Genomic DNA, 12,651 nt, shown 5'->3' on the forward strand with positions numbered 1-12,651 from the left:
CTTGCTTCGGAAAACACGTGATATATATATCTAAAATAAACAAATAAATTTGATTAAAATCTTATATTTAAGATCAAATTTATCTTTTAACTAGCTGTTATATGACTTGTATCAAGACCAAAGGTGGTATATACTTATCAGAATACCAAATTTAACATATATTTATCAAACTTTTGAGACTTTAACTGAAACTAACTTAACTGTGTTTAAATAAAAATGAACTTACATAAATCTCTAGTTAATTAGTAGCTTACTAATTAAGTCAAGTTCATAATAAACCAAAATCTGTTCAAAAATATATCCGACCAGATACCAAATAAGGAAGTTGATAGAGCCTGCAGGTAATAATAATAAAAAATCTTCAGCGACAAATAGACCACACATGAAGAAATGGTTCAAGGGTCAATTTCATAGGCATTTATTTGTGTCTCTGTGTGTGTCTAAAAATATGTACGCGCACACACGCACGCACACACACACAGAGACATATATTTATTCTGCAGGTATAAGGTTTTAGACAGTATCTTTAATTAATACATGAAAGGTTTGACTTCTCTGCCACATCGTGTGGCTTACGTGCTCAAGATGACATTATGCATTAACAAAGGCAAGAAATCAGGATGCCGCCAAAAGAAGTAAAATTTCTTCAATCTTTCATTTGGGGAATTTCCAGGTCAGGGAGAAAATTTAAACAATCAAAAGGAGAAAAGAAAGAGAGAAAGAAAGAAAGTGTGGCGATCTTTTATCTTCAATTTGGAGTACTAATTAAGGGTGCAAAGCTTCCTCCCTAACGAGGGGATTGCTATGAATAGAAGATAAGTGGGGGCATATAAGGGTTGGGTCATCTAGAAGGGTCCTTTTCACACACACACACACACACACACACACACACACACACACACATCCATCCCTTTATCTGTGGGGTAGTTTTGTTTTGTTTCGTTGCTTAAAAGAGAATATAACTTGTGGTTTCATTTTCCTTTATATTCCCAAATTAATTATTTGCACTGATAGGACGACCAACGTGGCCCTTGTGTGTCGCATATGTTGTTGTCAATCAGTGATTGACTTGGGAAAATTCAAATTAAAGGTTGTTTCACTATTTCTTCCTTTCTTTTTCTATGACTTAGTGAAAGTTTGATTGCCAAATGGGAGTACAAAAACACATCTCATGTTGTATTTTGTCCATATCATTAAGTTAAAACTTGTTTATCAACTTTATTAATCTTCGTCAACTAGCTAGCCAGCTTGTGCCTTGCTGTAAAAGATGAGTTGGGTAGCCTCGTGAATCTTGTGAAAGCATATCAATCAGTATTTTTTTTAATCCGTTGATCATCTGCTTAATTAAATTCACTAATCACGTTCTAACACACAAATGAATCGAAGATACACGTGTCAATGGTTACTTGTCCCAGCAACAGCGTTATCTACTAAGCTTGAACAAGGTTCTGGGTTTAAGTCCAGTGTTAACATGTTTGTGTGCGTATATGCGATTAATTGTATTAAATAAAAAAAAAATTGAAGATACACTACGAAATAAGTACAAGTCATTGTATTAGTATGGGCAAAACATATATCTACTTTATTTTGTGCTTTAAATTCAGTTTTATTAAGTACAGATGCCGAAGGAGCCATGATCCTTTTCTTTTTCCATGTAGTATCACGAGCCTATTCTCCTACTTTAACCGGAGGATCTATCTCAAATTAACCTATATCAAGATACTCCTCCGGTCCTTAATATAGGACCCAATTCTTGAGTTGGTTTTGATCCTAAATATAAGACCCATTTATCATATTTATCAATTTTCTCTAAATTACCCCTATAGATACTTCCTCAACCATAATCAAATAGAAGAGGAAGAGGAGGTATTAAAAAAGATGATTATGGTATTTTAGGAAAAATATGTCACTTTTCTTATAATTAACTAACTTACCTAACTTCCTTAATCTAATCAAATTAGTTAAATGGGTCTTACATTAAGGATCGGAGGAGTAAGATATATTCTCAAATTCGAACTAATTGATACTAGTTAAGCCAGTATACAACCCTCCTGTCAATTGAACTATGTGTTTAATGACATCAAAATCAATCGTTGAGACAAAAACTTAAAGCAACTTTTAATTGAACTGTTTAAATACTAAGAATAGGATGTATAACAAGTTTAGACTCACTGAATAAGTGAAAGAAAATGAGTTGTTTTGTGTACACTTCGGTATGGTTTAATCAATATACCCATTTTTTGTAGAGTTCTAATTAAACACACGTATTTGTCTTAATATATATAATGAATGACCATTTATCCACTGAACAAGTGAAATTAAAATTAAAATTATTTTAATTTTATTCTAAAATTAAGAGGATCCTTTCACTTTTTTAGTTGGAGAAACATCGTATGATTTACCTCTTCTCCCCCCCCCCTCAAGTACAAACGGTAAGTTTGGACAAATTAAACTTGAAGCGATAGAACCTAGAACTCCTATCTGCAGAAGTGAGTTAATAACGCTAGGCACAGATTTAGATTGCAAGAATTATAGCCCTAGTTTAGCCGTACTCAAATTAAGGACAACAAACTACTGCTAATAATATACACCAACTAAACACAAGACATGTGACAAAGTAGGATTGGATAATTAACACAACGTTGACTTGCCTCAACAAATCTCTATCAGAAGATAAAAATTTAAAATTGCAAGAACGTGTCAGTATTATATTTGATGTAATATTAATAATGGGCCGGCTATGTACAAACAAAAAATACCTATCCAAAATGTTGGATTATACATGATTTTCCATATAATGTGACTTCATGATGGGTTTGGGTAAGCCAGAAGCCATCCTTGTTAATTTTGCCGTCTAGGGTTTGTCAGTTATATCTGAAGGGACACTGATCTTGATCTCTTTTCTGATATGAGAGAGAGAGAGAGAGAGAGAGAGAGAGAGAGAGAGAGAGTCCTGATCCATGTCTCTCTCTCATAATTCATGAAGGAAGAGAGGAAAACCATTAAATTTTTTCTTTGGACTGAAAATGACTCATACCAAATTAAACTCAGTCGGAGATCATGAGAGGACAAAGAATTACACAGCAATATTATTCTTTCATGGTACTACGTTTTGTGTGTGTGTGTGTAGTTCAGAGGGAAAAGAAAACCGAAGGAATTTGATAAGAACAAGAGTCCTACCGATGGCTCAACAAATAAAGCAAAAGAGGAACAGTAGTATTTAATGTTGCATGTGCAAGAATTAATTATATATCGGAATTTTGTTTATTAGTTAGAATGAGAACTAGTTATATATTTCTTCTATTATAAGCATTATCCATGCAAGCTAGCTCTTACTTTTTTCTTTCTCAAGCAACATGCATATTTTACAGCAAACCCTAGTTTGATTTGGCAATCTGCTTTTTATCCCAGCAAAGCATTTTGTTTGTGGCTTAATATTTTACATTGAAGATATCCCTGCATGCAAGGTTTTAGTTTATACATGGAAATTTAAGAAATCTATTAAACACACTTAAGAATTTAACTTGTGACAAAATGATTGGAAACTACTAAATCACAAGATTTTAATTGAGAAATAAGTGAAAGAGAGTGACACTCGATTAACGTTACACAGAGATGCATTTAATCACAGTTCAGCTCCAAAAAAGAAAAATTTACTGAAAGATAAGTTGGAAATATTATATTAAATCATATCATCATAATTAAATATGAAAATTTAACCAGACAGTTCGTAAGTGATTTATATAAGGGACACAAAAAACGCAACTACCAAATAAAGTCCACTAATTATTTTTTTTAAAATTTGGGTCAATTTGATGATAGTGCGACCATAAGACTTTAACTCGAAATCCCATAAGCCAAACTAACTAGCATAACATCCCTATAAACTATGCATTCTTGTCGGTTTTATTAATCATACACTGCTTTGGTTAGAAAATAAATGTTATTGTCAATTAAGTGACTTTGGTGAATAAATTAATGTTTGAAATTTAATTAAATGGTTTCACGTTAGAAATACTCCTCTGGTCCTATTTATAGGGCAGAGAGAGAAGGTTTTTTTTGGTCCTATTTATAGGGCACCTCATTAACTTTTTACTATGACTTTACCATGTTGTCCTTCATTTATTATAATGTAGATAGTTACTTTTTTGAAAAAGGTATATATTAAATAGGGGTAAAGTTGGAAAGTTGCTATATTTTAATGAGGAGTTAATGCAGTTTAAGGTTTTTCTTGGTCTGTGTGAAACTTGTTGGAAGTGCCTTATAAATAGGACCAGAGGAGTATTACTCAAAGTGGCCGGCAATTAGATTCCTCTTGTTGTCCCCATTACCCTCTTTTCAGTTGGCAGTGTTTCCAAGAAACTCCCTAAAATGTAAAGATTCAGCCCAAAGAAAAAGAACTGAGAAAATAATTGAAAAGGAACGTGTTTTTATGATTATTTAATTAATTAAAACAGTGTACATTTTATATTGAAGCCATATACTAAATCTTCTGCAAACAAATCACCGGTTTCCTTAGTTATGTAGGTGAGGGATTCATCGTTCATGATCGATCAATCTTATTAGAAGTTAAGCCACATCATTTTTTTTATTGTTCCTTTTTTGATGAAGTGAAGTTACATATATTACTTTATCTTAAAATAACGCTTGATTGAAAATTGATAAATATTTTGACATGTTTTTTCCCCTTGTGTTGTTATTAAAAAAATAAGCTGTGTATATACTTATGAGTAGTAGTTTGATATTGCCCAAAATATATATATTGATATAATATTGACATTAATATTGACGGTTTTCATTAATTTGAGAGTTTTTGTTATTTTAAGGAGTCAAATTAGAAGGAAAAAAATAATTCTTGAAGAATTGAAGCAAAACCTATATATATTATGTTTAGAAGAGATCGTATTAATTATAAAGAAATTATTTTTTAGGCTAAATTACTAATTAAATTTCCAATAAATTTATATAAAAATGATTGACTTTGTTTTCATAAATTGTCATTTAAGTATGTTGGTAAGTATGAAATGATTGAAAACCCTAGCTAACATGTCATGTTTTGAAGATGGATACCTTTTGTTATTTTTGTTATTTTGTTTTTTTCAAAATAAATGAAAATGGGAAGACGATCACATGCAATATCTTTATTTATTATTCGTTGAGGTTAGGATCTGTACACACATATTACTTACCAAACAGAGTCAAGTGCACTTTGAAAATGGATCTCGCATGTGAGCTAATGGGCATAAGAAAACGAAAACTCAGATGATAACATAAAAATTAAAATATATATTTAATAAAAATAAAGAGATGTTGTTATCATACAAACAATGATATGACATTACAACAACAATTATTAGCAAAAGGTCCATGCAAAATATATTTTTAATTAAACTTGATGAGCTTGCATGCGTTGACTCCTGTGTTTGGTATTGGATAAGTATGAGTTCAGCTCCTCTCCTCTCCTCTCGAATTCTCTCCTACCAACTTTTATTTAAAGAAAAAAATTACAGAAAAAATTTTCTTCTATTGCATGCGGCCATGAGAAAATAAGTCCGTTGCTAAATAAAAGAATCAGATAACTACTTTACAGAAATTAATGAAATTAACTCAATTAATTGTCCGTATAAAACGTACTCCTTTGGTCTTGTATTTCGAGTAAGTTTTAAAGAGCATGTTTTCTTGATCCTATTTATAGATCACATTACTAAATTTTCTTTGCCAATGCATAATTTTACCTATCGTATAGACTATTATTTTCTTGAAAAGTATATATATTAAATATGAATATATCTTGTTATTAAATTTTAAGATAGTCAATAGGATTTAAAATCTTTCTTGATTTTAGTAAAACATGATATAACTGACTTATACATAAAATTCTAGGAGTAAGTTGGTCTTCCTAATTGAAATATTTAATCAATTTATTAGAAACCACTCATAATTGTTGATCGCATCCCCTTTAATATATGCAAAACAATATAATATAAATGGTTTGGAAAAGAATTACAAATTTAAGAGATAATATAAGCAAGTCCTTTAACTATACATTTGAAACTAAGAGTATACAATAAAGGCCATGAGATAGGCGCTCGAAGATCACATTCACCTGTTCAGTAACTTATACCTTTCGAAATTAAAAGTTCATCATATGAGGATGTTAATTTTTTTTATTATTATGAATATGAAAACCCCTGAATTGCAGTTTAGTTTTCTTGTTATTTTACTACAATGTTAATCTTCCTATCTTGCTCATGCATGCATGTTAATATCTTGATTAATATAGTTTTGATAGTCCCTAATGATGCGGTTTTTTTTTTTAATTTTGAAACCATAAAGCTAATCGTATTCGGATAAACTTAACTGTAAAAATCTGGCATATATAATACTTGTGATAAAAATAGTTTTTTTAAAAAAATATTCGATATTCAAAGTTAATAAATAATGAATAATTTGAGTTTGAATCATCAGGTGCAAAACCTAAAAGCTAAAAAAAAAAAAAAAATCCCGACATAATTGTTAATATACTTGCGAGACTCCAACCAAAACATACTAATTAAAGAGATTCAATTTACATTCATTTTACATAACCCAGTGTTGGTAAGCAATAGTAAAAGAAATAATTATTGAAGCAACACGATGCTTGAGATAGTCAAATCTAGTGGTTTAAAATTATCTTTCTCAAAGGTATGATCAAAGATTGCCACCGATAAAAATTATCAAAAAAGATGATTAAGTTATAATATGTTTGGAATCAGAGGACATAATCATCATGTCCTTTGTCAATGAGATTTTGTTAGATTTATGAAGAACATGAGTGATTAATGTGTGAAAAAGAGAACAAGAATGATTAAATTTGGCCCAAAAAGAAAGAATTGTTAATTATTATTGCTTTGCCACGTGGATATTCACCTAAGCAGTTAGCGCATGCTTTATCGAGGTTTGATAAAGTGCAAAGAGCAATTACATATGTTAAAAGAAACGCCTTTAAGTGACATTACATATTTTCAGTCCCCCAAAAAAAAGTGGCATTAATTATTTTCTCTTTCAAGGACACTTTTCACATTGACAATTTGTTCATCTTTTTAGTTTTTATTGTATATTCTCCACAAAGTTAGCCCAATGATCTCGTGATATAGTAGATTTTGATGATCATCAAATATTAAAATGTTAAAATGTTTCCTAATATGTCATTTATTGCTATATATTGCTCGAAATCTGATTTGAAGACTATATATATTGTTGAGAAATTTAATATGTTATCCACCATTTCGATTTTAGGAAAGAATATATATTAATTGCCTTCAACAGAGAGACCTTGTGAAATCATAGTACAAACAATGATGCAATGATGCAAATTTGATGAAGCAAAACCTCATCGGAAGTTATCTGCGGAATCATTATGAAGGAGACGAAGATTTATTGAGAATGATACAGAGCAGAAGAAGACACGAGCAGCATTGGGCAATTAAAAAAATGTTATGCAATTAAGTTTCATATTTTCATGGTATAAAAAAACCCTTTTTAATGTAAGAAAGCCTACCTAGGAAAGTTTTCAGTTGGCTGAAACCTAGTTAGTTAGTTGCTGATTAGTTGTGAAGGCCATTATATATTATACTCCATCTGATCCTTGTTGTAGATCATCAGATCTTAGATATATAAGTCATTGTTCATGAATTGTTGAGTATGTAATGCTTGTTTTTCTTCAAATTTACCCTTTTGCAATTTTTCAATGAATATATAGGGAGGTTACTTGGCTTTTTAAATTAACTTATGGGGTGAATCAAGGATGAAGATAACTTATCTACTTCTGGATTCTAAATATAGGAGCTAAACAAAAGATTCTTTTCTATTTCTAAATATAAAACTTTAATTACTTTGTCTTCCAAAATTTTAAAGTTTTTTTAAATTCAAAATTTTTAATTTTTGTCTAAAATTTAAAATTTTTAATTTTCATCTAAAATATATACTCCTATTTGATTGTACATACTAAGAGGCTCCTAATCAAAGAGTAGTATCAATCTACATGATTAAAGAGGATGATTTAAAAAAATCAAGACACATTTGTTGTAAATAATTCACTTAACTAATTTTCTTAATTAATACCTGCAAATTAATTATCCAGGTAGCAACATTTCATTATGATAATAACTTTACTTGATTCTGGTAAGATAATTGACTTATATTTAGGATAAAAGGAAAGTATTATGGTATTTACAAAAGTTTGATTAAATAACATGTATATAATCAAATTAAATGTGACAATTTCTCCCTATTCTATTTGCTTCTTTCAACAAAAAAAAAGCCCTGTGCAAAACTCCATAATTCACTGAATAATTTATTACAATAACATTAGTTAATTCCATAATCCAATTAGTTATGATCAATCAACTTTTGACAAAAAAGTTACGTACCAATCAACATAGAAAATTTATAACTAATTTTTTTTAGGGTAATGATGATTTTAAAGCATGAACTTCGCTTCAAACTAAGTCTCTAAATCAACTATTTATGACTCTAATCGCGAGAAACTATTTTCAGGACGAGTCACTAGCTCTTTAACTCGTCATAATAGGAATATTCGAAGAATTTAATTCCATGAGAAATTCGTCAAACGTATCTAGTGTATATATATTTATATATATTACTATTTTCTTGCGATATGAGAATTGAACCCCACATATATTGCCATCAGAATGGTACATGATGTTTACACTGGAGGACCAAGTTGCTGGAAAAGTAGACAGCTTTCCAGCTAAAGATAAAATAACTGATCTAATCGACAATAGAATTCAACCCTTTGGCTTTTCATTATTTGCCTGAACTCCAGCTTTATTCTTTGAATACTTTTGCATCTTTTAATTAGAACTTTATGTAACATATTTTCAATCAAATTATTGGTGAGGTTTTAGAGACATTTCCATATGATTGGGAGCTTTCTACATCTTACCAACCAAAAAACCTATAATTTTCAATATATCTTTCACAGGAGCCTTTATGCAAATATTAGTTTTACAATGCATACAGAAAAAAATGGCTGCAAAAGGGTTAATCATATGGGATAGATTATATATTAGTCCAAGCAATCCAAATATTAAACGCTCAAGTTTTGATCTTTTTCTTCCCTATATCATATATAGTTCCAATCATATATTTAGAGAGAAAGTAACACAAAACTATTATAATTTGCATTGTTGAAACCAACATATTAATGAATAATTTTGAGGAGGAAGACACAGAGCTGGATGTGGTGAGACCATCCACAACTACATCAAGTTTTGCTAAGGTTATATGGTTTAACGTTCTTCATCTGCGTGCGTTCGAGGAGGGACCCTTCAATACAAAGGGTCCCACAACCTGCATGCATGACACGTGTGCTAGCCAGTCCATCCTCACTGTAGAAAGAGAAAAGGATCCCTTATAAGGCGCGCAATTTCTGCAGTGATACACTCATACTACATCTTTTAGTCTTTTCCCAAAAAAACCCTAATTAGTTGGGCCACCATTAGGACAGACATCGCTCCTTCACATTAAATTCACCACGTACCTCACTCTTTTTCACACTATGACTTTTTAATTTAAAAAGAAAAAAAAAAATCTTTGCTCAGCAAGGTTAGCCGGTGAGAGCTTATTACTTTGTCCTCTCCCCCCTCTCACGTTTCTTTATTATTACTTTGTCCTCTCCCCCCTCACGTTTCTTTATATATAATTTCCAAACAGATCTTGTTTTGCACATTAATTGGATTGTACTATATTACTAGTAGTGCTCTCAGAAGATTAACCCAATTGGAAGCATGGGTCATCACTCTTGCTGTAACAAGCAGAAGGTGAAAAGAGGACTATGGTCACCTGAAGAAGACGAAAAGCTCATCAACTACATCACCACCCATGGCCATGGTTGCTGGAGCTCTGTCCCCAGACTTGCAGGTTCTTCTACGAACTCTATCTGCAAATTATAGTTTCTTCTCTCTTACAGCTCATGATTCTTCTTCCAAGGCAGTCGTACAAAGAACTCATTCGTTTTATATATGGAAACTCATATATCGTCTCATATTTTGGAATCAAACAAAGGCCGACGTTTGAAATGCAACTGAACATTAGATATTTTGTGCACGTTCATAGTATTGAGTTTTTGGGCTTGAAGCCTGCCCCGCCCAGCGTATCCATATATATGGTCTCTTTTTTGTTCGGTTGAAAAGCTATAAAACGCTAATAGTTACAAAGATAATCATAAGTTATATAATGATGTAACATGTATAGAAATGCTATATTGTATTATATAATTAATAACAACTACATATTTTAGCTTGCAGGACTGATTCTGATATTTATTTATATGTTCTTTTCATAACTGTGCAGGGCTTCAGAGATGTGGAAAAAGTTGCAGATTAAGATGGATAAATTACCTGAGACCTGATTTGAAACGAGGAAGCTTCTCTCCTCAAGAAGCAGCTCTCATTATTGAACTCCATAGCATTCTGGGCAACAGGTGATTAATTAATTGGTTAGTACTAATGACGCGGGCTAATTTGTTCAGCATTAATTATAACTTTATTGTTAACAGGTGGGCTCAGATAGCAAAGCATCTACCTGGAAGAACAGACAACGAGGTGAAGAACTTTTGGAATTCAAGCGTCAAGAAGAAGTTTCTTTCTCATGATCATCTTCTTCTTCCTCCTTTAACCACTTATAATGCTACTTCTGTGGAAAGCTTCTTCCCTCTTACTCCAAACCCTGAGAACACCAACATGATCCTAAACGCTCGCCATAATCATCATCACCAAGACCAGCTTTACCTTCCCACTTCTTCACAATCACTTATTCAAGGTTTTCAATTCGATCGTGAAGCTTCTGAAAAGCTTAAGATAGGCAATCTCCTTCATGTTCAGAATCAAAATTTGCAGGAAATTACACCATCCAATAGCAGTATTCCATCTTCTTATGAAGATACTTGGTCACTGGTAAACCAAGAAAATAATCAGATTTCCAGAAGTGAACATGCCAATCTGTTATCCCCATATTACATTGATGAGATATTCATGAACCCTAGTTCAACTCTGCAGCATCATGAGAGTCAACCTGTGGATCCTAGTATTGAACAAAAAATGCTTCAGAGTACTATCGAGGCTTATAATATTAATGTTTGTGGCGTCCCATATTCATCTGCATCTGCTTCACAAGAACAAGACCCTCTTGTTGCAAGAATTATTCAGACCTGTCCATCTTCTGGTTTCGCTTATCCACAAGATCAAAGTCAAATGGCTGACGTGGCAGCCAATCACATGGAGTTCATAGATGCCATCATGTCGTCGTTGCCATTATCATCATCATCATCCTCGTCATCTTTGTCATCAAACAACCAAGTTGTCACAAATACCCCTAGTTTTCCTTCATGCTGGGAGCCATGAAGATGACTTTGAGAAACTAATATTGGTATATCATTGGGATTATGTTTGATTGAGTCTAATGTAGTTTTACTCATTGTAATTCTTATCTATATGCGGTAATCTCATATGATGTAGTTATTCATGATGAATACTATGTCATATGACTTTGTCTTGATCAGTCATCTTTTGTAGTGAACATATCAAAGTCATCACCTCATTAGACTCCTCCATAAGTAGTTCTTACTGATGTTCCGTAAATATGCATGTCTCATGGTTCTTCTTCTTCGGTATGTTTGTCGCCTAAAAGCATATCTCTTGAGCCATAATTTGTCTCTCCCGTAAAAGTACTACACACACACACCAATCATATATATCATAAATGTGTGGTCTATATCATATTACTTCTGGTCTTTAATATAAAAGCTAAATGACTAATTTAAGTAGATTAAAAAAATTAGTTATATTAGTTATTTGTAATAAATAGATATTGTCTTCTTTTTTTTTCCCCAACAGTTGTTATTCCTAAAATATCTTTGCTAATCAAGTATATTAGCTAGAATTACTATCATTACAATGACTACCTTGAAAAAAAAAACTAGATAAATATAAAAGACAAAATGGATCGAGATCTTATATTTATGACTAAAATAAAAGTCAAACGAGTTCTTATATTAAGGACTGGAGTAGTATATTAATATATTTCACCCCCCCCCCCCCTCTCGCGCATGTACCGGTCAACTTGAAGGCCCTGGAGGGCAAGGTGCCCTTAAAATCAAAAGCCGAAAGGTCAGTTGAAAATGGTTGTACTGGCTGTTTTGTCACATAGCATACTTTAATTATTTCAAAAGTTTATAGTACCAATATAGAACTTTCTTGCGATCGAAGGTTTGGTAAAGATTCCTCGGCATTGTTTGGTGGGATTACTATGAGCTTATGATTCAACAATAAAGGAACATTAAGTCCATGAAAACAACAATTGTATAAAGCTAACTATACATTGTTAACAGTCATCCGTAGTTTTTCCGTGTTCCCGTTTCAGATTAGTGTTACTTTTACCCGGTGAGATTTTATTATAGGTTGACCAAAAAAACAAGATTTTTTTTAATAAAATTAACATTAAAATAATGTCAAGATATGAAACTAGAAAATATGATTGTATCATCAAAGAATATGAACCTCAGAATAAAATTTACTTATGCATGCATTGACTTTCATAAAGAGTCCATCCTATCCTGTCTTGACATTTTGGTTTCATCCATCAAAGAGA

At 31.8% G+C, this 12,651-nt stretch overlaps 1 protein-coding gene across 1 annotated transcript; it reads left to right on the plus strand.

The window, feature by feature from the left end:
- The first annotated feature begins 9,791 nt into the window (after positions 1 to 9,791).
- On the plus strand, positions 9,792 to 11,611 carry LOC114762161 (transcription factor MYB26-like). The gene is made up of 3 exons (XM_028951619.1): positions 9,792 to 9,924; positions 10,357 to 10,486; positions 10,562 to 11,611. The coding sequence occupies exons 1-3, from the start codon at positions 9,792 to 9,794 to the stop codon at positions 11,403 to 11,405; spliced, it is 1,107 nt and encodes a 368-aa protein (XP_028807452.1). The 3' UTR covers positions 11,406 to 11,611.
- Positions 11,612 to 12,651: the final 1,040 nt, after the last annotated feature.

The sequence above is a fragment of the Neltuma alba genome, unplaced genomic scaffold (assembly GCF_004799145.2).
Source record: "Neltuma alba isolate B1F8T4 unplaced genomic scaffold, ASM479914v2 tig00011197_pilon, whole genome shotgun sequence".
In the NCBI taxonomy this organism is placed as follows: domain Eukaryota; kingdom Viridiplantae; phylum Streptophyta; class Magnoliopsida; order Fabales; family Fabaceae; genus Neltuma; species Neltuma alba.

Coding starts and splice junctions, on each gene's coding strand:
- LOC114762161 (XM_028951619.1), top strand. CDS start 9,792: ATGGGTCATCACTCTTGCTGTAACAAGCAGAAGGTGAAAAGAGGACTA. Junction 9,925..10,356: donor CTCTGTCCCCAGACTTGCAG/GTTCTTCTACGA, acceptor ATAACTGTGCAG/GGCTTCAGAGATGTGGAAAA. Junction 10,487..10,561: donor CATAGCATTCTGGGCAACAG/GTGATTAATTAA, acceptor TATTGTTAACAG/GTGGGCTCAGATAGCAAAGC.